The 26,764-nt window shown below is 38.2% G+C and overlaps 1 protein-coding gene across 1 annotated transcript in view; it reads left to right on the top strand.

Moving 5' to 3' along the window:
• C15H11orf65 (chromosome 15 C11orf65 homolog) overlaps positions 1 to 26,764 on the top strand; it is a 115,736-nt gene that overhangs the window by 18,328 nt on the left and 70,644 nt on the right. Inside the window, exon 2 of the mRNA XM_019975666.2 lies at positions 24,667 to 24,756. Coding sequence (XP_019831225.2) covers positions 24,676 to 24,756 — 81 coding nt within the window. The 5' untranslated portion in view covers positions 24,667 to 24,675. The remainder of the gene's footprint in view (positions 1 to 24,666; positions 24,757 to 26,764) is intronic.

Genomic DNA, 26,764 nt, shown 5'->3' with positions numbered 1-26,764 from the left:
GGGTGAAAGAGGTATAGGAGGTAAAGGGGGAGGCAGGAGAGGCAGGCATGCCCAGTGCAATTTTATGAAAGATGTCATAGTTTCTGCTTGACTTTTTACTTTTTCATTTCTCTAAAAGTGTTTCTACGTGGCTCCAGTCCTTCCACTGTTTAGTTTCAGTTCCTGTAGCATGGAAGATTCCATGTTGTAAAAGAAGTTGAAAGCAGTCTTGAATAGTAAGAACTCTTCTGCTGCAATAGATTGTCTAATGTCAATTTATTTTCTGGCACTGCTTCTTCTATATTTTCTTTCTTATCATCTGGAACTAGTTCAGAAGCACTCACCTCCATCAAGTTGCCTTCTAATTCCTCTGATGTGGTGTCTGTTAGCCCTTGAATGTCTCCAGGTTCCATATCTTGAAACCTTTCACCTCCTACCTTTTTGCCACATCCACAATCCCATTCATGATCTCCTTGATTGTCTCTGTAATGAGTTCTATGAAGTCATGGACAGTATCTGGAAACTGTTTTCTCCAGCAGGAATTTATTGTTTCAGGCCTGATGGCTTTTTCATTGCTTTTTCTATAACCATGATGACAACTCTTATGGTGTAATTTTTCCAGACTTCCATGATGTTCTATTTGGTTCTCTGCTAGAATATTGACAGTCCTTTTCATAGAGTACCATGTGCAATGAGATTTAAATGTCCTTATTGACACCCTGATCTGGAGACTGAATTAGAGATGTTGTGTTTTCACATCAGGTAGACCACTTTGATGCATTCAGTGATGAACTCATAGAGTTCTGAGTAACCAGGGACATTGTCCAATATAAAAATAATTTTAAAAGACAGTCCTTTACTGGCAAGGTACTTCCTGACTTCAGTGGCAAAGCATCAATGGAATCAATTCAGTAAAAGTGTCCTGGTTGTCCAGGTCTTCTTCTTGTACAACTAAAAGACTGACAGCTAGTATTTATCTTTTTCCTCTAAGACTTAGGGGTTAACAGCTTTATAGTTAAGGGCAGTCCTGATCATAAATTCAGCTGCATTTGTACAAACAGTTGAGTTAGCCTATCCCTTCTTACCCTGTGTCCTGGTGCTTACTTCTCTTCTTCATTACTAATAAGTATCCTTTGTGGCATTTCCCCCCCAGAATAGGGCACTCTTCTCTGCCCTGAGAACCAGTTGAGGCAGATAGCCTTTCTGTTTTCTTCAGTGGGCTTCTGAACCTGTCTATCACCTCTTAGTTGGCAGAAGCTGCTGCTTCTATTATCTTTACATTTTTTAAAGCCAAACCTTTTTCTAAACTTATCAAACCATCCTTTGCTGGAATTAAAGTTTTTCAGCTTTAGATTCTTTTGCTTTATGTTTTCATGTAATGACTTCACTTTTCCTTGAATCACATTAGAGTCTTTAGGTATGACTTCTTATAGCAATCCTGCCCCCACAGAAAAGCTGCATTTTCAATTTATGACAAGAAGGTATTTTGCACAAAGTGCAAGGTTTTCACACCTGATGTTAAAGCTGGAGTGGGAACTTCACAAATTTCTTCCCCCCTCCACCTTTTGTTTTTAACAATGGTCCTTGTTGTAGTTCAGTAGCTAACTCACTTCCAACTCTGTGACCCCATGGACTGCAGCATACCAGGTTTCCCTGTCCTTCACTATCTCCCGGAATTTGCTCAAACTAATGTCCATTGAATCGGTGATGCCATCCAACCATCTCATCCTCTGTTGCCCTCAATCTTTCCCAGCATCAAGGTCTTTTTCAATAAGTCGGCTCTTTGCATCAGGTGGCCAAAGTATTAGAGCTTCAGCCTCAGTCCTTCTAATGAATATTCAGGGTTAATTTCCTTTAGGATTGACTGGTTTGATCTCCTTGCTGTTCAAGGGATTCTCAAGAGTCTTTTCCAGCACTACAGTTTGAAAGCATCAATTTTTGGTGCTCAGCCTTCTTTATGGCCCAATTCTCACATCCATACATGAGTACTGGAAAAACCATAGATTTGACCATATGGACTTTTGTCAGCAAAGTAATGTCTCTGCTTTTTAATACACTGTCTACGTTTGTATGGCTTTCCTCCCAAGGAGCAAGTGTATTTTAATGTCATGGCTTCAGTCACTGTCCACGGTGATTTTGGAGCCCAAGAAAGTAAAATCTGCCACTATTTCCATTTTTTCCCTTCTATTTGCCTTGAAGTGATGACATAGATGCCATGATCTTAATTTTTTGAATGTTGCCTTTCAAGCCAGCTTTTTCACTCTCCTCTTTTACCTTCATCAAGAAGCTCTTTAGTTCCTCTTCACTTTCAGACATTAAGGTGGTATCAGCTGCATATCTGAAGTTGATAATATTTTTCCTGGCAATCTTGATTCCAGTTTGTGGTTCATACAGCTTGGCATTTCACATGGCGTACTCTGCATATAAGTTAAATAAGCAGGATGACAATATACAGCCTTGACATCTCAATTTAGAACCGGTCCGGTTTTCTATTTCCTGTTCTGACTTTGCTTCTAGACCTGCATACAGGTTTCTCAGGAGGCAGGTAAGGTGGTCTGGTATTCTCATCTCTTTAAGAATTCTCCACAATTTGTGATACACACAGGCAAAGGCTTTTAGCATACTCAATAAAGCAGAAGTAGAAGTTTTGCTGTAATTCTCTTGCTTTATTTATGACACAATGGATGTTAGCAATTTGATCTCTGGTTCCTTTGCCTTTTCTAAATCCAGCTTGTACATCTGGAATATTTTGGTTCATGTACTGTTGTGCCTAGCTTGAAGGATTTTTAGCATTACCTTGCTAGCATGAGAAATGAGCACAATTGTGCAGTAGTTTGAACATTCTTTACTGTTGCCTTTCTTTGGTATTGGAATGAAAACTGACCTGTTTTCATCCTGTGGCCACTGCTGAGTTTTCCAAATTTGCTGGCATGTTTGGAGAGTGCAGCATTTTAACACCATCATCTTTTAGGATTTCAAATAGGACAGCTGGAATTCCATCACCTCTGCTAGCTTTGTTTGTAGTAATGAATCCAAAGGCCCACTTGACTTCATACTCCAGGATGTCTGGCTCTAGGTGAGTGACCACACTACTGTGGTTTTCTGGGTCATTAAGACCTTTTTTTGTACAGTTCTTCTGTGTATTCTTGCCACCTGTTCTTATGTCTTATGCTTCTGTTAGGTCCTTGCCATTTCTGTCTTTCATTGTGCCAATCTTTGGATGAAATGTTCCCTTAATATTTCTGATTTTCTTGGAGCGATCTCTAGTCTTTCTCATTCTATTGCTTTCCTCTATTTCTTTGCATTGTACCCGTAAGAAGGGGTTCTTATCTCTCCTTGCTATTCTTTGGAACTCTGTAATCAGATGGGTATATGTTTCCCTTTCTCCTTTGCCATTCACTTCTGTTCTCAGCTTTTTGTAAGGCCTCCTCAGATAACCATTTTGCCTTCTTGCATTCCTTTTTCGTTGGGATGGTTTTGATCACCGCCTCCTGTATTTCCAGTGTTATGAAACTCCATCAATAGTTCTTCAAGTACTCTATCATATCTAATCCCTTGAACCTATTTGTCACTTCCACTGTATAATCATAAGGGATTTGAGTGGTGCTAGCGGAGAAGGCAATGGCAACCCACTCCAGTACTCTTGCCTGGAGAATCCCATGGGCGAAGGAGCCTGGTAGGCTGCAGTCCATGGAGTCGCTAAGAGTCAGACACGACTGAGTGACTTCACTTTCACTTTTCACTTTCATGCATTGGAGAAGGAAATGGCAACCCACTCCAGTGTTCTTGCCTGGAGAATCCCAGGGATGGGGGAGCCTGGTGGGCTGCCATCTATGGGGTGACACAGAGTCGGACACGACTGAAGCAACTTAGCAGCAGCAGCAGCAGAGGTAAAGGACCCACCTCCCAACGTAGGAGATGTAAGAGATTTGGATTCAATCTTTGAGTCAGGAAGATCCCCTGGAGAAGGGCATGGCAACCAACTTCAATATTCTTGCCTGGAAAATCCCATGGACAGAGGAGCCTGGCGGCTACAGTCCATAGTATCACACAGAGTCAGACCAATTGAAGCAACTTGGCATGCATGCATACCTGAATGACATAGTGGTTTTCCCCACTTTCTTCAATTTAAGTCTGAATTTTGCAATAAGGAGCTCATGATCTGAGCCACAGTCACCTCCTGGTCTTGTTTTTGCCGACTGTATAGAGCTTCTTCATCTTCAGCTGCAAATAATGTAATCAATCTGATTTTGGTATTGAGCACTTGGTGATGTCTATGTGTAAAGTCATCTCTTGTGTTGTTGGAAGAGGGTGTTTGTTATGACTAGTGTGTTCTCTTTGCAAAACTCTGTTAGCCTTTGCCCTGCTTCATTTTTTGCTCCAAGGCCAAACTTGCCTGTTACTCCAGTTATCTTCTGACTTCCTACTTTTGCATTTTAATCGCCTATGATGAAAAGGACATCTTTTTTGTGTGTGCTAGTTCTAGAAGGTCTTGTAGGTCTTCATAGAACCATTTGACTTCAGCTTCTTTGGCATTAGTGGTTGGGGCATAGACAGTTGTCCTTACACTGGATTGATTTATCTTAAAATGGCTGGCAACTGCAGCTGCAGACCTCACTGTACAGTATATATTAAGCTATTCAACTTTTCTTGTAATGTCATGAATGCTGCTTCTTGGGAACACACACTTTCATTATCACTAGCAGCATTTTGTATGGGTGTTATTCAGGGTTTACACTAAGCATGATGAAAAATACATGAGACCCATGAGAGATCACTTTTCATTGTGATATGCAATTTGCTGAAGAGATGAATTACTCACATGGCGATAATTAGCACCACAGCATATTAAGCAGATACTCACAACACTTGAGCTCTCTGCAGTAGCAATAGTAGGTGACTATAAATCGATTACCATGGTAAAGTATGTTCTACAATATGCAGGTATGTGTAATATTGCATCTTTACAATTGTTTACAATTCTCTCAACTGCAAATGATACCATGTTCAGTCTATGCGTGCATAACTTTTCATAAATTTTAACTTTTTATAATAGATTCATGTGTATTTTATGGTAGCAAATTGATAAGATAAACTGGTATCTACATATATTTAATGCTGTCATGACAATACCCTTTTCTTTGTTTTCTTATATTTCTAGGCCATGTAAACATACCTGTAAGTTTTTTCAAATTGTTGTAAATCTCCAAAACTTTTCCCAATATATTTGTTGAAAAAAAGTCTGCATATATATGGACCCACACAGTACAAACCATGTTGTTCAAGGGTCAACTATAATTAAATGTCCAGAATAAGCCTTCTTTGGAGTCAGAAGCCAATGACCAATCATGTTACCTCCAAATTCATATTATTGTGGGTGGTTGGCATTATCATAGGGTATATAATTATGGAGTATTACTGTTGTATCATATATTTTTGGAGGATTAATATTCACATAGTAATAGATTTATTCATAATTATTCATGTTGAGTCATAGAGATAGCTTAGTTTTTTTGTTTTCTTTTACTCCCTTTCAGGGTGACATTCAAAAAATTTAAGTCAGATCATGTTACTCCTCTAGTCTAACCCTTCAGTATCTTCCCTTCACAGTTGCAATAAAATTATAACATTTAGCATGTACTATGTAATCCCACTACCTCTCTGCTTTATTACCTATTACTCTTTTTTCTCTACAGTTGGCTACAGTCACACTGTCATTCTTCCTGTTCCAACGCCCTATTTCATTGCCTTCACACTTGCTGTTCTATCTTCCTAAAACACTCTGTATATATAAATAGCTCACTCCACTTCATTCAAGTTTCTGCTTTAAACAACAATGAATTAATACAGAATTTGGGGGGTTTCTCAGTTGGTGCTAGTGGTAAAGAACCTGCCTGCCAAAGCAGGAGATGTAAGAGATGTGGTTCAATCCCTGGGTCAGGAAGATCCCCTGGAGGAAGGCATGGCAACCCACTCCAGTATTCTTGCCTGGAGAATTCCATAGACAGAGGAGCCTGGCAGGCTATGGTCCATAGGGCTGCATAAAGTCGGAGACGACTTAAGTAACTTAGCATGCACACACACATGTAGAGTTTTTAGCCTCCTTTGTCATTTATTATATTATTCCCACTAATAGGTATTTACTTAAAACTATTTTTAACCGGTACATGATATTAATGAAAAGTTAAAATCTGCCTCTAATCCCCAACATCCATCCTACTAAGCTCAGTCTAGACAAGAATAGTAAAGCAGCACTAAGAACAAGATTATTCAAAAGGTTAAGATCCTTATGAGTGGTGTCTGATATGTGTACAGAGGCATCTGTAGATGCCTCTAGATTGGTAGATTCCAATTTATATACTCCAGTTTCTAGAATGTTAAGCAAATGCTATTGACATTACATGAAATATATGTAACTAAACTAGCACCTGAACCTGATTCCAAGACCAAACTCCTGACCTTGACTCCAAGATCAATTTTCAGTGGTAAAGAAACTTTTGAAAATTTTATTTCCAATGTGTTGCAGACTATTGGTTTTGAAAATAAAATAAAAATGAATTACTCAAAAAAGAAAAACATAACAAGGATCTACAAACGTATTGATTGTGTATGTGTGTGTGTGTGCGCGCACGCATGTGCACACACACCACAATAATGTCAAATTGCTATAAAATCTTCAAAGTACTTGATTTCTGTCTTTGTTTCTTCTGGTAACATATAGCTCAGAGACTGGCATAGGTTTATGGACCACATTCAAAATATCATAGCTTTTAGGGATCTACCTACAGGAGATTCACTCAAATCCCTCATGCCCTCTCCCTCCCCCATCCTATTTCTGCTAACTGTTCAAGTTAAGCCTGCAGTGAATTGCTCTCCTGCTGGTGATGAACTAATTTTTTAAAATTTTTATTATTCAAGTAGTACATGTTCATTACAGAAGTAAATGAAAATAAACATATTTTAAATTCCTCCTTAATTCTATCACCACTGTCAACATTCATATTCACATGTACATAGCTGTACATATACATGTGTTTATGCTCAGTTGCACATTCCTGTCCAACTCTTTGCAACCCCATGGACTATAGCCCTCCAGGCTCCTTTGTCCCCAGAGTTTGCCAGGCAATAAAACTGGAGTGGGTTGCCATCTCCTATTCCAGAGAATCTTCCCAACCCAGGAATTGAACCCATGACACTTGAATCTCCTGCATTGGCAGGTGGATTCTTTACCACTGTACCACCTACAGTTATCTATTTAAATAGGGCAGGGAGAAGCTGGCATGCATAACTTTTACAGCTGTTTAATAAACTGCTTTTTGAAAATTGACACCATAATATGAAACATTTTCCATGTCAATGTGTACATTTACAGCATCATTTTGAATATTCTCATAGAATTCTATTGTTATGACAGCATCATAATTTGTTTAACCAACTTCCTATTCTGTTAACCAGAATATTATTTATTGATCAGCTATTCTTTGGCTACAGTTGAGAATGTTTTGAGGGAAATTATCCATTTTGCATGAATTAACACAGGAAGCCAGACTTCCCTGTCTTTCACTGTCTCCTGGAGTTTGTTGAAACTCATGTCCACTGAATCAGTGATGCCATCCAACCAATTCATCTTCAATTCATCCTCTTCTCCTGCCTTCAGTCTTTCCCAGTGTCAGGGTCTTTTCCAATGAGTCAACTCTTAGCATCAGATGGCCAAAGTATTGGAGCTTCAGCTTCAGCATCAGTCTTTCCAATGAACATTCAGGGTTTATTTCCTTTAGGATTGACTGGTTTGATCTTGCTGTCCAAGGGATTTTCAAAAGTCTTCTCCAGCACCACAGTTTGAAAGCTTCGGTTTTTCAGTGCTCAGCATCCTTTATGGTCAAACTCTCACATGACTACTGGAAAAACTATAGCTTTGACCATATGGACTTTTGTTGGCTAAGTGATGTCTCTGCTCTTTAATATGCTATCTAGGTTTGTCATAGCTTTTATTCCAAGGTTTCAGTTCAATTCAGTTCAGTCACTCAGTCGTGTCCGACTCTTTGTGACCCCATGAATCGCAGCATGCCAGGCCTCCCTGTCCATCACCAACTCCTGGAGTTTACCCAAACTCATGTCCATCGAGTCGGTTTAAGTGTCTTTAATTTCGTAGCTGTAGTCACTGTCCACAGTGATTTTGGAGCCCAAGAAAATAAAATTTGTCAGTGTTTCCATTTATTTATGTCTTCTTTTATTTCATTCAGCAATGTTTTGTAGTTTTCAATGAACAAGTCTTTAACTTCCTTGGTAGAGTTAATTCCTCAGTATAATATTTTATTCTCTTTGATGCAGTTGTAAATAACTATTTTTATAATTTCCTTTCCAGACTGTTCATTGTTAGTGTATATTAATAGAAATGCAACTGACTTTTGTGTGCTGACTTTGTATCCTACTACTTTGATGAATTTATTTAATAGAACCAGAAGCATTTTTTTGTGGAATCTTTAAGGTTTTATACATATAAGATGTTTTCTGTGAACAGATATAATTTTACTTCTTCCTTTCCAATTTGATGCCTGTATTTCTCTATCTTGCCAAATTACTCTGGCTAGAACTATGAGTATTATGTTGAAAAAAAGTGGCAAAATTGGATATCCTTGCTTTATTCCTGGTTTCACAGTAGTTGCAGCCTTTCACCACTGAGTCTAATGTACACTCTGTATAATGTACACTGTGGAATTTTAATTTATGATTTTAATATGTTGAGCTGGTTTTCTTCTATTCCAAATTTATTGACTATTATTATCATGAAAGGATGTTGAATTTTATCAAATGTTTTTCTTATATAAATTGAGATAATTATGTAGGTTTTTTCCTTCATTCTGTTAATGTTCTATATTGATTGATTTTTAACACAGTCTAATAGGAAAAATAGATAAATAAATGAAATCAATAAAACTTCAATGGTAGCCTACAGGAAATACAATACTTACCATCTGAGGTGTGGTTAGATCAATACTAGTTGAGATCCTAAGATTATGCTTAGAGGTAGACACCGTCCCTACATCCCTAATGTTAATTCCAATCCAGACTGAGGTAGATGTTATAGGACTTCATCTTAAAACTTCCATTACATGACCTTCTGGGCTTTCTGATTTGTATATTTTTCTACTAATTGGCCCCCTGGGTTGGAAAGATCCCCTGGAGAAGGGAAAGTCTACCCACTCCAGTATTCTGGCCTGGAGAATTTCATGGACTTTATAGTCCATGGGTTCGCAAAATGTCAGACACAACTAAGCGACTTTCACACACACACACACACACACACACACTCTACTAATTGAGGACTCAGAGATTACATCTTGTCATATGACAACTATCAGATGGGATAATCCATTGTTCTAAGTGAAAATGCATACATTTTTTTACAATTCACTTTATGTAAACTAAAGAAAAAAAATGCCAAAAAGTGATTTAACCTATTTCTCCCACACTCCACTGTCTCTCCACCTCTGGAAGTTACCAGTCTGTTCTCTGTATCTATAAGCTTGGTTTTATTATTTACTTATTATTATTTTAGATTTCATATATAAGAGAGATCATATAGTATTTGTCCTTCTCTGTCTGACTTATTTCACTTACCATAATGCTCTTGAGGTCTGTTCATATTGTCACAAATAGCAAAATGTTCTTATTGTCTTATGGCTGAGTTATATTCCATTGTGTATATATCCACATCTTCTTTATCCTTTTATCCAACCATGGAATACTTAGGTTGTTTCCACATCCTGGCTATTGTAAATAATGCTGCAATGAACATGAGGTGTATATATCTTTTTGAGTTAGTGTTTTCATTTTCTTCAGGCAAATGCTTAGAAGTAGAAATGCTGGATCATATGGTAGTTATATTTTTATTTTTTTGAGGAAACTTCATACTGTTTTCTATAGTGCCTGTACAAATTTACATTCTGCCAATAGTGCACAAAGGTTCCCTTTTCTCTACATCCTCACCAACACTTACTATTTCTAGTCTTTTTTATAATAGCCATTCTAACAGGTGTAAGGTGATATCTCATTGCTATTTTGATTTACATTTCCCTGATGATGAAGTATGTAGAGCATCTTTTTATGTACCTGTTGGCCATCTGTATTCTTCTGGGAGAATGTCTTTTCAGATCTTCTGCCCACTGGTAAATTGGATCGTTTGTTTGTTATTGAGTTATATGAGTTTTTAAACATATTTTGGATATTAGCCCCTTATCAGATATATGACTTACAAATATTTTCTCCCATTCAATAGTTTACCTTTTTATTTTGTTGATGGTTCCTTTGCTCAGAAGCTTTTAGTTTAATATAGTCCCACTTGTTTATTTTTGCTTTTTTGTTGCTTTTGGTGTCATATTCAAAAATCGTTCCCAAAACCTATGTCAAGGATCTTACCACCTGTGTTTCCTTCCAGAGTTTTATGGTTTCAGATCTTATGTTCAAACTTTTAATCCATTTTGTTTGGTTTTCTTTTTAATATATATCTTTCATTGAAGTATCATTGACTTGTAATGTTTTAGGTGCACAGCAAGGTGATGCAGTTTTACATATACACATATATTATTTTTAATTACTTTCCATTATAGGTTATTATATTGACTATAGGTCTCTATACTATATAATAAACTTTTGTTGCTTGTTGCATATCTATTTTTAATTAGAAATCTAGCATTCTATCCATACTAAGTCAAACAAGTGGAATCAAAGTCATGAATGTTTAACAAATATTCATCAGTTTTCTAACGTATATATATTATATATATTTATTTATTTATATATATATATGTTTATATACAGATCACAATAAACTGTGGAAAATTCCAAAATAAATGGGAATACCAGACCACCTAACCTCCTCTTGAGAAATCTGTATGCAGGTATGCAGAAATCTGTATATAGGTCAGTTAGAACTGGACGTGAAACAACAGACTGGTTCCAAATAGGAAAAGGAGTATGTCAAGGCTGTATATTGTCGCCCTGCCTATTTAGCTTATATGCAGAGTACATCATGAGAAATGCTGGGCTGGAAGAAGCACAAGCTGGAATCCAGATTGCTGGGAGAAATATCAATAACCTCAGATATGCAGATGACACCACCCTTATGGCAGAAAGTGAAGAAGAACTAAAGAGCCTCTTGATGAAAGTGAAAGAGGAGAGTGAAAAAGTTGGCTTAAAGCTCAATATTCAGAAAACTAAGATCATGGCATCCCGTCCCATCACTCATGGCAAATAGATGGAGAAATAGTGGAAACAGTGGCTGACTCTACTTTTTGGGCTCTAAAATCACAGAAGATGGTGACTGCAGCCATGAAATTAAAAGACGCTTACTCCTTGGAAGGAAAGTTATGACCAACCTAGACAGCTAATATGCTGTTTCTAAAAGCAGAAACATTACTTTGCCAACAAAGGTCCATCTAGTCAAGGCTATAGTTTTTCCAGTAGTCATGTATGGATGTGAGAGTTGGACTATAAAGAAAGCTGAGCACTGAAGAATTGATGCTTTTGAACTGTGGTGTTGGAGAAGACTCTTGAGAGTCCCTTGGACTGCAAGGATATCCCACCAGTTCATCCTAACGATCAGTCCTGACTGTTTATTGGAAAGACTGATGTTGAAGCTGAAACTCCAATCTTATTGCCACCTGATGTGAAGAGCTGGCTCATTTGAAAAGACCGTGATGCTGGGAAAGATTGCGGGCAGGAGGAGAAGGGGATGACAGAGGATGAGATGGTTGGATGGCATCACCGACTCAATGGATATGAGTTTGGGTAAACTCCAGGAGTTGGTGATAGACAGGGAGGCCTGGCGTGCTGTGCTCCATGGGGTCGCAAAGAGTCAGAAATGACTAAGCGACTGAACTGAACTGATCTGAACAATCTTTTTGTGAAATCTTAGGGTTTTCTTTGTATAATACCATATAGTATCATGTCATCTGTGTGAACTGACAGTTTTACTTCTTCCCCTCCAATTTGGATAACTTTTATTTCTTTTCTTAGTTAAATGCTCTGGCTAGGGCTTCTAATACTATGTTGAATAATCAGCACTGATTATTCATCCTTTATGGGCATCCTTAAGGATTATGGGCACCCTTGTTTTATTCCTGATCTTTAATAAAATGCTTGCAGCATTTAACTATTGTGTATGATGTTAGCTGTGATATTGTCATGTGTGACCTTTATAATATTGAAATATGTTCCTCTCTATACTGGCTTTTAAAATCAGAGACATTACTTTGCCAACAAAGGTCTGTCTAGTCAAAGCTATGGTTTTTCCAGTAGTCACATATGGATGTGAGAGTTGGAATACAAAGAAAGCTGAGTGCCGAAGAATTGATGCTTTTGAACTGTGGTGTTGGAGAACACTCTTGAGAGTTCCTTGGACTGCAAGGAGATCCAACCAGTCCACCCTAAAGGCAATCAGTCCTGAATATTCATTGGAAGGATTGATGCTGAACCTAAACTCCAGTACTTTGGCCACCTGATGCGAAGAACTGACTCATTTTAAAAGACCCTGATGCTGGGAAAGATTGAAAACGGGAGAAGAAGGAGATGACAGAGGATGAGATGGTTAGATGGCATCGCCAACTCAATGGACATGAGTTTGGGTAAACTCCAGGAGTTGGTGATGGACGTGGAGGCCTGGCATGCTGCAGTCCATGGGGTTGCAAAGAGTCAGACATGACTGAGTGACTGAACTGAACTGATACTGGCTTTGTTGAGAACATTGATTGATATTTCTATTGTGAACTATCTTTGCATTCCAGGAATAGATCCAGTTTGTTCATTGTGACAATAGTCATACTTTTAATGTGCTGCTATACTCTCTTTGCTAGTATTTTTGCATCAATATTCATAGGGATACTGGTCTATAGTTTTCTTTTCCTGTAGTGTCTTTATCTGGCTTTGGTGTCAAGATAAAGCTGGCCTCCCAGAATGAGTTAGGCCTCCTTTTCAATATTTTGGAAAACCTTGAGAAGAATTTGTTCTTCTTTAAATGTTTCATAGAATTCACTAGTGAAGCCATCAGGTCCAGGGCTATTACTTGTTAGGAAATTTTTAATTACCTAGTAAAAAGATTACTAGATGCAAAAAAAGCATTTGACAGAATTCACCATCCATTCAGGATAAAAACTCTCTCCAAAGTGGGGATAGAGGGAAACTGTCTCAACATAAAGAACATAATATTTGCAGCAAACCCACAGCTGGCATCAAACTCAACGGTTAAAATCTGAAAGACTTCCCACTAAATCCAGGAACCAGAAAATGATGCCCACTCTTACCACTTATATTTAACATAGTGTTGAAAGTCCTTGGGGCTTCCCTGGTGGGTCTTATTCACAGAAATCAGATAAGAAAATGAAATAAAATGTAGAGAAGAGGTAAAACTGTCGCTATTTGCAAATGACATAGAGAATCCTAAAATCTCCACCCAAAAACTACTAGAATAATAAACAAATTTAGCAAGGTTGCAGGATATAAGAGAAGTATACAGAAATCTGTTATTTCTGAAATATCAGAAACTGAAAGGAAAAAATCCATTTAAAATCACATCCAAAGGAAAAAATATATATATATATATATATATATATATATGTAAGAATAAACTTAAACCAAGCAGACCTATACTCTGACAGTCTCCACAGAAAGACCTATACTCTGAAAACTATACAACACTGATGAAGGAAACTGAAGATGATTCAAAGAAATGGAAAGATATACCATGGTATTGGATTGGAAGAATTAATATTGTTAAAGTGGCCATACTACCCAAAGCAATATACAGATTTAATTCAATCCCTATCAATATACCCATGACATTTTTCATAGAACTATAATAATCCTAAAATTTATATACAGATGTTGAAAGCTCAAGATGATAGAGTAGGACATGAGCCACTCCCTTCTTATGAAAACACTAAAATCACAACTAACTGCTAAATAACCATCAGGTGGGAAAAAACTACTGGAACCTACTAAAAAAAATACTCTACATTTTAAAAAAATAAATAAGCCACAACATGATGGTAGGACAGGCACAATCACAATAAAATCAAATCCCATACCCATTGATGGACTACCCACAAGTTGGAAAGCAATTGTACCAGAGAAGTTATCCCACAGGAGTGAAAGTGCTGAGCCCCACGTCTGGCTTCCCAGCCTGGGGATCCAGCAATGGGAGGAATCCTCAGAGAATCTGGCTTTGAAGGCTGGTGGGGTTAGATAATAGGACTTCCACAGAACTTCTGGGAAAAGAAATTCCACACTTAGAGGATACACACAAAGTCTCATGTGCACTGAAATACAGGGGGGAAAGTGACCCATAAGAATATTGACCTACCTTCTGCAGAGGTGGAGGGTAGCTGCGGCTCACTGCAGGGACAAAGACACTGGCAGTAGCAGTTTTCAGAAGTACCCATTGCCATGAGCCCTCCTGGAATGTGCCATTAGCCCCACCAAACAGCCTGTAGGCTGCAATGCTGGGTCACCTAAAGCCAAACAACCAATAGAGCAGGAACACAGTCCCGCCTATCAGCAGACAAGTGGCTTAAACTCTTCCTGAGCATGGCCCTGCCAGCAAAAGAGGCAAGACCCAACTGCACCCAGCACTGAGCAGGAATCAGCCCATCCAATCAGGAAACCTGCACAAACCTCTTAGACAACCTTATTCAACAGAGGCAGACAGTAGAAGCAAGAACTACAAACCTACAGGCTCTGGAACAGAAATAACAATCACAGAAAGTTAGTCAAAGTAAGACAGCAGAGGAATATGTCCCAGATGAATAAATAAGATGAAACTCCAGAAGAACAACGAAGTCAAGTGGAGATAGCCAATCTATCAGGAAAAGAATTCAGAATAATAATAGTGAGAATGATCCAAGATATTAGGGAAAGAATAGAAGCAAGGATCAAGAAGATGCAAGAAATGTTTAACAAAGGCCTAGAAGAACTAAAAGAAAGGAGCAGTGACCCCACAAAAGACTGACCCACACTTGCCTGTGAGTATCCAGGAGTCTCCGGAGGAGGCGTGGGTTGCAGGGGGCCTGCTGTAGGGTCGGGGGCACTGAGTGTGGCAGTGCGTGCTTGGGACCTTTTGAAGGAGGTCGCCATTATCTTCATTACCTCCACCATAGTTTGGTCTCAGGTCAAACAACAGGGAGAGAACACAGCCTAGCCCATGAACAGAAAATTGGATTAAATATTTACTGAGCATGGCCCTGCCCAACAGAACCAGACCCAGTTTCCCCCACAGTCAGTCTCTTCCTTCAGGGAGCTTCCATAGCCTCTTATCCTTATCCATCAGAGGGCAGACAAAATTAAAACCACAATCACAGAAAACTGATCACATGGACCACAGCTTTGTCTAACTCAATGAAAATATGAGCCATACCATGTAGGGCCACCCAAGATGGATAGGTCATGGTGGAGAGTTCTGACAAAACTGGTCCACCGGAGAAAGGAATGGCAAACCACTTCAGTATTCTTGCCTTAAGACCCCATTAACAGTATAAAAAGACAAAAAGATATGACACTGAAAGATGAAATTCCCTGGTCGGTAGGTGCCCAATATGCTACTGGAGAAGAGTGGAGAAATAACTCCAGAAAGAATGAAGAGACAGAGCCAAAGCAAAAACAACGCCCAGTTGTGGATGGGACTGGTGATGGAAGTAAAGTCCGATGCTGTAAAAAAGAATATTGCATAGGAACCTGGAATGTTAGGTCCATGAATCAAGGTAAATTGGAAGTAGCAAACAGGAGATGGCAAGACTGAACATCGACATTTTAGGAATTAGTGAACTGAAATTGACTAGAATGGGTGAATTTAACTCAGATGACCTTTATATCTACTACTGTGAGCAAGAATCCCTTAGAAGAAATGGAGTAGCCCTCATAGTCAACAAGAGTCCAAAATGCAGTATTTGGGTGCAATCTCAAAAATGACAGAATGATCTCTGTTCGTTTCCAAGGCAAACCATTCAATAACACAGTAATCCAAGTCTATGCCCCAACCACTAATGCTGAAGAAGCTGAAGTTGAACAATTCTATGAAGACATACAAGACCTTCTAGAACTAACACCAAAAAAAAAGATGTCCTTTTCATCATGGGGGATTGGAATGCAAAAGCAGAAAGTCAGAAGATACCTGGAATAACAGGCAAGTTTGGCCTCAGTGTACAAAAGGCTAACAGAGTTTGGCCAAGAGAATGCATGGGTCATAGCAAACACCCTCTTCCAACAACACAAGAGATGACTTTACACATGGACTTCACCAGATGATCAATACTGAAATCAGATTGATTATTCTTTGAAGCTAAAGATGGAGAAGCTCTGTACCATCAGCAAAGACAAGACCAGGAGCTGACCATGGCTAAGATCATGAACTACTTATTGCCAAATTCAGACTTACATGGAAGAAAGTAGGGAAAACCACTAGACCATTCAGGTATGACCTAAATCAAATACCTGACAGTTATACAGTGGAAGTGACAAATAGATTCAAGGGATTAGATCTGATAGAATGCATGAAGAACTATGGGCAGAGGTCCATGACATTGTACAGGAGGCAGTGATCAAGATCATCTCCATGAAAAAGAAATGTGAAAGTGCAAAATGGTTGTCTCAGGAAGCCTTACAAATAGCTGAAAAGAGAAGGTACAGGCAAAGGATAAAAGGAAAGATATACCCAGTTGAATGCAAAGTTCCAAAGAATAACAAGGAGAGATAAGAAAGCCTTCCTCAGTGATCAATGTGAAGAAATGGAGGAAAACAATGGAATGGGAAAAACTAGAGATCTCTTCAAGAAAATTAGAGATACCAAGGGAACATTTCATGTAAAGATGGGCACAATAAAGGACAGAAACAGTATGGACCTAACAGAAGCAGATATTAAGAAGAGGTGGCAAGAATACACAGAAGAACTGTACAAAAAAGATCTTAATGACCCAGATAACCATGATGGTGTGATCACCCATCTAGAGCCAGACATCCTGGAATGTGAAGTCAAGTGGGCCTTAGGAAGCATCACTATGAACAAAGCTAGTGGAGGTGATGGAATTCCAGTTGAGCTATTTCAAATCCTGAAACTTGATGCTGTGAAAGTGCTGCACTCAATATGCCAGCAAATTTGGAAAATTCAGCAGTGGCCACAGGACTGGACAAGGTCAGTTTTCCTTCCAATCCCAAAGAAAGGCAATGCCAAAGAATGCTCAAACTACCACACAGTTGTACTCATCTCACACACTAGCAAAATAATGCTCAAAATTCTCCAAGCCAGGCTTCAACAGTACATGAACCATGAACTTCCAGATGTTCAAACTGGATTTAGAAAAGGCAGAGGAACCAGAGATCGTATTGCCAACATCCATTGGATCATCAAAAAATCAAGAAAGTTCCAGAAAAACATCTACTTCTGCCTTATTGACTACACCAAAGCCTTTGACTGTGTGGATCACAACAAATTGTGGAAAATTCTTCAAGAGACAGGAACACCAGACCACATTATTTGCCTCATAAGAAATCGGTAAGAAGCAATAGTTAGAACCAGACGTGGAACAACAGACTGTTTCCAAATTGGGAAAGGAGTACATCAAGGCTTGTATATTGTCATCCTGCTTATTTAACTTATATGCAGAGTACATTATATGAAATGCCAGGCTGGATGAAGCATAAGCTGGAATCAAGATTGTCAGGAGAAATATCAGTAAACTCTATATGCAGATGACACCACCTATGGAAGAAAGCAAAGAAGAACTAAAGAGCCTCTTGAAGAAAGAGAAAAAGGAGAGTGAAAAAGCTGACTTAAAATTCAACATTCAGAAAACCAAGATCATGGCATCTGGTCTCATCACTCCAAGGCAAATAGATGGGGAAACAATGGAAACAATGACAGACTTTATTTTCTTGGGTTCCAAATCGCTGCAGATGGTGACTGCAGCCATGAAATTAAAAATGCTTGCTCCTTGGAAGAAAAGCAATGATCAACCTAGGCAGTATATTAAAAAGCAGAGACATTACTTTGCCAACAAAGGTCCGTCTAGTCAAAGCTATGGTTTTTCCAGTAGTCATGTATGGATGTGAGAGTTGGACTCTGAAGAAGGCTGAGCGCCGAAGAACTGATGCTTTTGAACTTTGGTGTTGGAGTAGACTGTTGAGAGTCATGGACTTTTTCAGAATTCATGAGATATGCAGATGATGCCACCCTTATAGCAGAAAGCCATGAAATTAAAAGACTCTTGATCCTTGGAAGAAAAGCCATAACCAACCTAGGCAGCATATTAAAAAGCAGAGACATTACTTTGCTGATGAAGGTCCATATAGTCAAAGCTATGGTTTTTCCAGTTTCATGTATGGACCATAAAAAAGGCTTAGCATTGAATAATTGATGCTTTTGAACTTGGTGTTGGAGAAGACTCTTGAAAGTCCCTTGGACTGCAAGGAGATCCAACCAGTCAATCCTAAAGGAAACCAGTACTGAATATTCATTGGAAGGACTGATGCTGAAGCTGAAACTCCAATATTTTGGCCACCTGAGGGGAAGAACTGACTCACTGGAAAAGATCCTGATGCTGAAAAAGATTGAAGGCAAGAGGAAAAGGGTCGACAGATGATGAGATGATTGGATGGCATCACCGACTCGATGGACATGAATTTGAGCAAGCTCTGGGAGTTGGTGATGGACAGGGAAGACTGGTGTGCTGCAGTCTATGGCATCACAAAGAGTTGGACAGGACTGAGCGACTGAACTGAACTGAGAAAGTTGGCATGAGGAAACCTACTTCAGTACAGTGAAGGTCATATACAATAAACCTACAGCTAGCATCATAGTTAATGATGAAAAGCTGAAAGAGTTTCCTCTAAGATCAGGAACAGTCCACTCTTGCCCCTTTATTCAGCATAGTTTTGGAAGTCCTAGCTATGGCAATCATAGAAGAAAAAGAAATAAAGGAAATGCAGATTGGAAAAGAAAAAGTTAAACTGTCACACTTTGCATATGACATGATACGATATATAGAAAATCCTAAAGACACTATCAAAAACTATGAGAGCTCATCAGTGAATTTGGTAAAGTTACAGGTTACAAAATTAATACAAAAAATATGTTGCATTGCTATATACTAGAGAAATGAAGCAAACAATCCCATTTACCATTGCAACAAAGAGAATAAAATGCCTAAGAATAAACCTACCTAAGTAGACAACAGCCCCTTACTCCAAAAACTGTGACACTGAAGAAAGAAATCAAAGATGACAAAATAGATGGAAAGATAAACCATCCTCTAGGATTGGAAGAGTCAATATTGTCCAAATGACTATACTGCTCAAGGAAATTTAATGATTCAGGGAATCCATATAAAATTATCAAGGGCGTTTTTCACAGAACTAGAACAAAAAAAAAATCTTTAAATTTGTATGAAGACACAAAAGACTCTGAATAGTGAAAGCAATATTGAGAAAGAAAAACAGAGCTGGAGGAATAAGAGACTCCAGACTCTACAATGCTGTAGTCATCCAATCATTATGATACTGGCCAAAAATAGAAATAGAGATTAATGGAACAGGATAGAAAGTCTAGAAATAAGCCCACACACCTATGATCATTTAATCTTCAACAAAGGAGGCAAGACTATGCAATGAAGGAAAGATAGTCTCTGCAATAAATGGCCCTGGGAAAATCAGACAGTTACATGTAAAAACAAACAAACAAAAAAATGAAATTAGAACATGCTCTAACACCATACACTAAAGTCAAAATGGATTAAAAATCTAAATGTAAGACCAGACATTATAAAAGTCTTAGAGGAAAACCTAAACAGAATACTCTGAGATAAATTGCAGCAGAATTTTTTTCTGTCTCCCAGTGTAATGGAAATAAAACCAAAAATAAATAGGACTAATTAAACTCAGAAGCTGTTGTACATCAAAGGAAATGATAAACAAAACAAAAAGGCAACCTATAGAATGGGAAAAAAACATTTGCTAATGATGTGACCAACAAGGGATTAGTCTCAAAATTTACAAATAGTTCATGGAGCTTAATATCAAAAAACAAACAATCCAAGCAAAAAATGGGCAGAAGACCTAAGTAGACATTTCTCCAAAGAACACATACCTATAACCATGAAGCACATAAAAAGATGTTCAACATTACTAACTTAGAGAAATGTACATCAAAACTACAATGATATGTCACCTCACACCAGTCAGAACTGCTATCGTTAAAAAACAAAAACAATAAATGTGGGAGAAGGTGTGGATAGAAGGGAACCCTCTTATACTGTTGGTGGGAATGTATGGAAGTTTCTTCAAAACCTAAAAATAGAGCTAACATGATCCTGCAATCCCACTCCTGGGCATACATCCAGATAAAAACATATATCCAAAAGGATTAATGCACCCCAGTGTTTATAGCAGCACTCTTTACAATATCAAAGACATGAAAGCAATAGAAATGTTCCCTCAACAGGTGAATGGATAAAGAAGATGTGGTACATATATACAATGGACTATTACTCAGTCATTCATGGGGTCACAAAGAGTCGGACACGACTGAGCGACTGAACTGAACTAAAAAGAATGAAATAATGCCATTTGCAAGCAATATGGATGGACCTAGAGTGAAGTAGGTCGTACTGAGTGAAATAGGTCAGACAGAGAAAGACAAATATTGGATGATTTTGCTTATATGTGGAATCCAAAAAAAAAAAAAAATGATACAAATGAACTTATTCACAAAACAGAAACAGATCCATAAACTTAGAGAATGAACTTATGGTTACCAGAGGGGAAGGATGGTGGAGGAGGGTTAGGGAGTTTATTGACATGTACACATTACTATATTTTAAATGGATAACCAACAAGGACCTATTGTATAGCATCAAGAACTGTGCTAAATATTTTATAACAATCTAAATGGGAAAAATATTTGAAAAAGAATAGATATATGTATATGTAAAGTAATGCTCAAAATTCTCCAAGCCAGGCTTCAGCAATATGTGAACCGTGAACTTCCTGATGTTCAAGCTGGTTTTAGAAAAGGCAGAGGAACCAGAGATCAAATTGCCAACATCCGCTGGATCATGGAAAAAGCAAGAGAGTTCCAGAAAAACATCTATTTCTGCTTTATTGACTATGCCAAAGCCTTTGACTGTGTGGATCACAATAAACTGTGGAAAATTCTGAAAGAGATGGGAATACCAGACCACCTGATCTGCCTCTTGAGAAATTTGTATGCAGGTGAGGAAGCAACAGTTCGAACTGGACATGGAACAATAGACTGGTTCCAAATAGGAAAAGGAGTTCGTCAAGGCTGTATATTGTCACCCTGCTTATTTAACTTATATGCAGAGTACACCATGAGAAATGCTGGACTGGAAGAAACACAAGCTGGAATCAAGATTGCCGGGAGAAATATCAATAACCTCAGATATGCAGATGACACCACCCTTATGGCAGAAAGTGAAGAGGAACTCAAAAGCCTCTTGATGAAAGTGAAAGTGGAGAGTGAAAAAGTTGGTTTAAGCTCAACATTCAGAAAACTAAGATCATGGCATCCGGTCCCACCACTTCATGGGAAATAGATGGGGAAACAGTGGAAACAGTGTCAGACTTTATTTTTCTGGGCTCCAAAATCAGTACAGATGGTGACTGCAGCCATGAAATTAAAAGACGCTTACTCCTTGGAAGGAAAGTTATGACCAACCTAGACAGCATATTCAAAAGCAGAGACATTACTTTGCCAACAAAGATCCATCTAGTCAAGGCTATGGTTTTTCCTGTGGTCATATATGGATGTGAGAGTTGGAATATAAAGAAAGCTGAGCGCCTAAGAATTGATGCTTTTGAACTGTGGTGTTGGAGAAGACTCTTGAGAGTCCCTTGGACTGCAAGGAGATCCAACCAGTCCAATCTGAAGGAGATCAGCCCTGGGATTTCTTTGGAAGGAATGATGCTAAAGCTGAAACTCCAGTACTTTGGCCACCTCACGCGAAGAGTTGACTCATTGGAAAAGACTCTGATGCTGGGAGGGATTGGGGGCAGGAGCAGAAGGGGATGACAGAGGCTGAGATGGCTGGATGGCATCACTGACTCGATGGACGTGAGTCTGAGTGAACTCCGGGAGTTGGTGATGGATAGGGAGGCCTGGCATGCTGCGATTCATGGGGTCACAAAGGGTCGGACACGACTGAGCGACTGATCTGATCTGATTATTCAATCACATTGTTGTACACCTAGAACTAACACAACATCATTAATCAACTATATTTCAAGATAAAAAGTTAAAATAAATTTTAAATGGAGCCACAAAAGATCCTGAATTCTGAAAACAATCCTGAAAAAAAAGAATAAAGCTGAAGGCATAACCTCCAGACCTTAGATACACCATACAGTCATTGTAACAGTTTGATAATGGAACAAAAACAGACATATGGATCAATGGAAAAGAATAGAGAGCCCAGAATTAAACCCAAACATCTACCATCAATTAATTTACAACAAAGGAGGCAAGAATACACCATGAAGAAAAGACAGTCTCTTCAACAAGTTATTTTGGGAAAACTGAACAGTCACATGTAAAACAATGACATTAGGACATTTCCTCACACCGTATACAAAAACTCAAAATGGTTTAAAAACTAGATGTAAAACTTAAAATCATAAATTTCCTAGAAGATAAGATAGGCAGAACATGCTTAGATAAAAATTATAACAATATTTTCTTGGATCATTCTTCTAAGGCAAAAGAAATAAAAGCAAAAAAACCCCAAAACCCCAAATAGGCCATAATTAAAGTTAAAAGCTTTTGCACAGCAAAAAAAATCCATCAACAAAACTAAAAGACAACCTGCAGAATGGGAGAAAATATTTGCAAATGGTATAAACAATAGCAGTAATATTCAAAATAGGTAAATAACTCATACAACTCAATATCAAAAAACAAATAATCCAATTTAAAATATGGGCAGAAGACCTGAATAGACATTTAGAAGACAGATAGGTGGCTAACAGGCACATGAAAAGATGATCAACATTGGTAATCATCAGAGAGATGCAAATCAAAATTATGAAATATTATCTCACATCTATCAGGATCAGTTCAGTTCAGTCACTCAGTCGTGTCCAATTCTTTGCAACCCCATGAATCACAGCACATCAGGTCCCCCTGTCCATCACCAACTCCCGGAGTTCACCAAAACTCATGTGCATCGAGTTGGTGATGCCATCCAGCCATCTCATCCTCTGTCGTCCCCTTCTCCTCCTGCCCCCAATCCCTCCCAGCATCAGGGTCTTTTCCAATGAGTCGACTCTTTGCATGAGGTGGCCAAAGTATTGGAGTTTCAGCTTCAGGATCAGTCCTTCCAATGAACACCCAGGACTGGTCTTTAGGATGGTTGGATCTCCTTGCAGTCTAAGGGACTCTCAAGAGTCTTCTCCAACATCACAGTTCAAAAGCATCAATTCTTTGGTGCTCAGCTTTCTTCACAGTTCAATTCACATGCATACATGACCACTGGAAAAAACCATAGCCTTGACTAGACGGACCTTTGTTGGCAAAGTAATGTCTCTGCTTTTCAATATTCCATCTAGGTTGGTCATAACTTTCCTTCCAAGGAGTAAGCGTCTTTTAATTTCATGGCTGCAATCACCATCTGCAGTGATTTTGGAGCCCAAAAATTAAAGTCTGATACTGTTTCCTTTGTTTCCCCATCTATTTCCCATGAAATGATGAGACCAGATGCCAGATATCATCAAAAAGTCTACAAGTAACAAATGTTTGTGAGGATGTGAAGAAAAGGGAACCCTCATACACTGTTGGTGGGAATGTAAATTGGTGCAGCTAATGTGAAAAACAGTATGGAGGTTCCTCAAAAAACTAAAAATAGAACTATTATATGATCCAACAATTCCACTGTTGAGTTTCATTTTCAAAGAAAATGAAAACAATAATTCAAAAAGATGTATGCACCTCGCTATTTTTAGAAGCATTATTTATAATTGCCATGATAGTTAATCAACCTACATGTCCATCAACAGATAAATGGATAAAGAAAATGTGGTATGTATATATATATATGGAATATTACTTGGCTATCAAAAAGGACAAATTCTGCCATTTGCAATGTGAATGGACCTAGAGATTATTATGCTTAGTGAAAAAGTCAGACAAAGACAAATACTCTATATTATCACTTATGTGCTGAATCTAAAAACTAAAACAAATGATGTATATAACAAAACAGAAACACACTTACAGGTACAGAGAACAAGCTAATGGTTACCAGTGAAGAGTGGGAAAAGGGAAGGAACAAAATAGGGGTAGGGGGTTAAGACATACAAATTACTATGCATAAAGTAGAAAAGTAACAAGGATATAATTTACACACAGGGAAATATAGCCATTATTTTGTAACATTAAATAGAGTATAATCTTTAAAAATAATGAAAAAAATATAATATTGTAAATCAACTATACTTCAATAAAAAGCAAAATGGAACAGAGGCTATCAGTTAAAGGTGTCAGTCTTAATGTTTATTTTAGTTATTTTGATGCCAAATATCATTTTCAGTATTTCCTTTGTACTTTCTATTTGAATTTCATGTAGTTCTAGTGACAGTTTCATGATGGAGTATATAATTTAAAATTATACTCCTTTGTTTATTTTATTTTAGGACTTTCACATGGCTTTGAAACAAGAATCAGAATTTGAAAGGAAAGACAGAGCTGCCAGAGTCATTCAGAAGGCCTGGAAATGTTTTCTTGTGAGTTTCTTTCTTTTTTTGCAGCTTTATTGAGATATAATTGATACATAGTTCAACTGTTTATAAAATTCAATGGCTTTCAGTATTACTATATTAAAGAGTTATACACCAGCATTTGCTTGATAAGTAGACTTTTTTAAAGTTTGAAAAAGTTAACAGTAATTATCTTATTAGCCTCACAAATATTTACTGAGTTTCTGATCTAGGTCAGGTACTTTGATAATGGCCACTATAATGAAATCATCACTTATTTGGTTTTCACCTCTGAAAACTTTATTTCTTGACTCTGGAATCAGGTTTGCAAGCAAGTGTTAGGGATACATTCACTCATTAAATATTTATTGAGTACCTACTCTTGAGGACATAATGCATATCTGGATCAATGTAGTAGTTTCTTGCTGTGTTACAGTATGCTCTGTGGTTTTCTTATCCAATAAGGAATATTCCAAGTTGATTTACTGGATTAGGTGAGAGCCAAGAGGTAAAATGAATTCTCTTCTCTCTAGGATAGTATCAACACTCTGTAAAAGTGGTGTGTCTGTTTCTAGCACACAAAAATAACTTAATAACAGTTAATGATGTGTTGAAAAATAGTTTCCATTATTTGCCTATGCTTCAGTTCAGTTCAGTCGCTCAGTCGTGTCTGACTCTTTGCAACTCCATGAATCGCAGCACGCCAGGCCTCCCTGTCCATCACCAACTCCCGGAGTTCACTCAGACTCCCATCCATCGAGTCAGTGATGCCATCCAGCCATCTCAGCCTCTGTCGTCTCCTTCTCCTCCTGCCCCCAATCCCTTCCAGCATCAGAGTCTTTTCCAATGAGTCAACTCATCGCGTGAGGTGGCCAAAGTACTGGAGTTTCAGCTTCAGCATCATTCCTTCCAAAGAAATCCCAGGGCTGATCTCCTTCAGAATGGACTGGTTGGATCTCCTTGCAGTCCAAGGGACTCTCAAGAGTCTTCTCCAACACCACAGTTCAAAAGCATCAATTCTTAGGTGCTCGGCTTTCTTCACAGTCCAACTCTCGCATCCATACATGACCACTGGAAAAACCATAGCCTTGACTAGATGGACCTTTGTTGGCAAAGTAATGTCTCTGCTTTTGAATATGCTATCTAGGTTGGTCATAACTTTCCTTCCAAGAAGTAAGTGTCTTTTAATTTCATGGCTGCAGTCACCATGTGCAGTGATTTTGGAGCCCCCAAAAATAAAGTCTGACACTGTTTCCATTGTTTCCCCATCTATTTCCCATGAAGTGATGGGACCGGATGCTATGATCTTTGTTTTCTGAATGTTGAGCTTTAAGCCAACTTTTTCAGTCTCCACTTTCACTTTCATCAAGAGGCTTTTTAGTTCCTCTTCACTTTCTGCCATAAGGGTGGTGTCATCTGCATATCTGAGGTTATTGATATTTCTCCTGACAATCTTGATTCCACCTTGTGTTTCTTCCAGTCCAGCGTTTCTCATGATGTACTCTGCATATAAGTTAAATAAACAGGGTGATAATATATAGCCTTGACGTACTCCTTTTCCTACTTGGAACCAGTCTGTTGTTCCATGTCCAGTTCTAACTGTTGCTTCTTATGCTAGGGCATAACAATAGATTTCCAACACTAAAAAATTTTTTTTCTTTAAAATTTATTATTCCTTTGTTGGTATCTAACAGCATGCTTGTTGTCCAGGCCTAAGTTTTTCTGTCATTTTGTAATTTGTTCTCTTCCACATTCAAATCCAATCAGCCACATACCTTTGAACACTCATTACATTCCTGACACACTGCTAGGCTCTTTAAAATACATCCTTGAATTTAAAGAGCTTCAGTAGAAAAGCCTTGTATGTAAACAAGTGTGTGTGTGTGTTTTAATAAAATGGTAGACTGAGCACACATTTTCACTTTCTATCCCTCTAGAATCCAAATGAAGTGACAATATATTGAAAGTTCACCCATAACAGAGAGAAGGGAGTTCATGAGTAAATAAATTTTATCTTAGTCTGGAAAACCAAAAA

This window comes from Bos indicus, chromosome 15, assembly GCF_029378745.1.
Source record: "Bos indicus isolate NIAB-ARS_2022 breed Sahiwal x Tharparkar chromosome 15, NIAB-ARS_B.indTharparkar_mat_pri_1.0, whole genome shotgun sequence".
In the NCBI taxonomy this organism is placed as follows: Eukaryota; Metazoa; Chordata; class Mammalia; order Artiodactyla; family Bovidae; genus Bos; species Bos indicus.
This window is presented reverse-complemented; position numbering and strand designations above follow the sequence as displayed.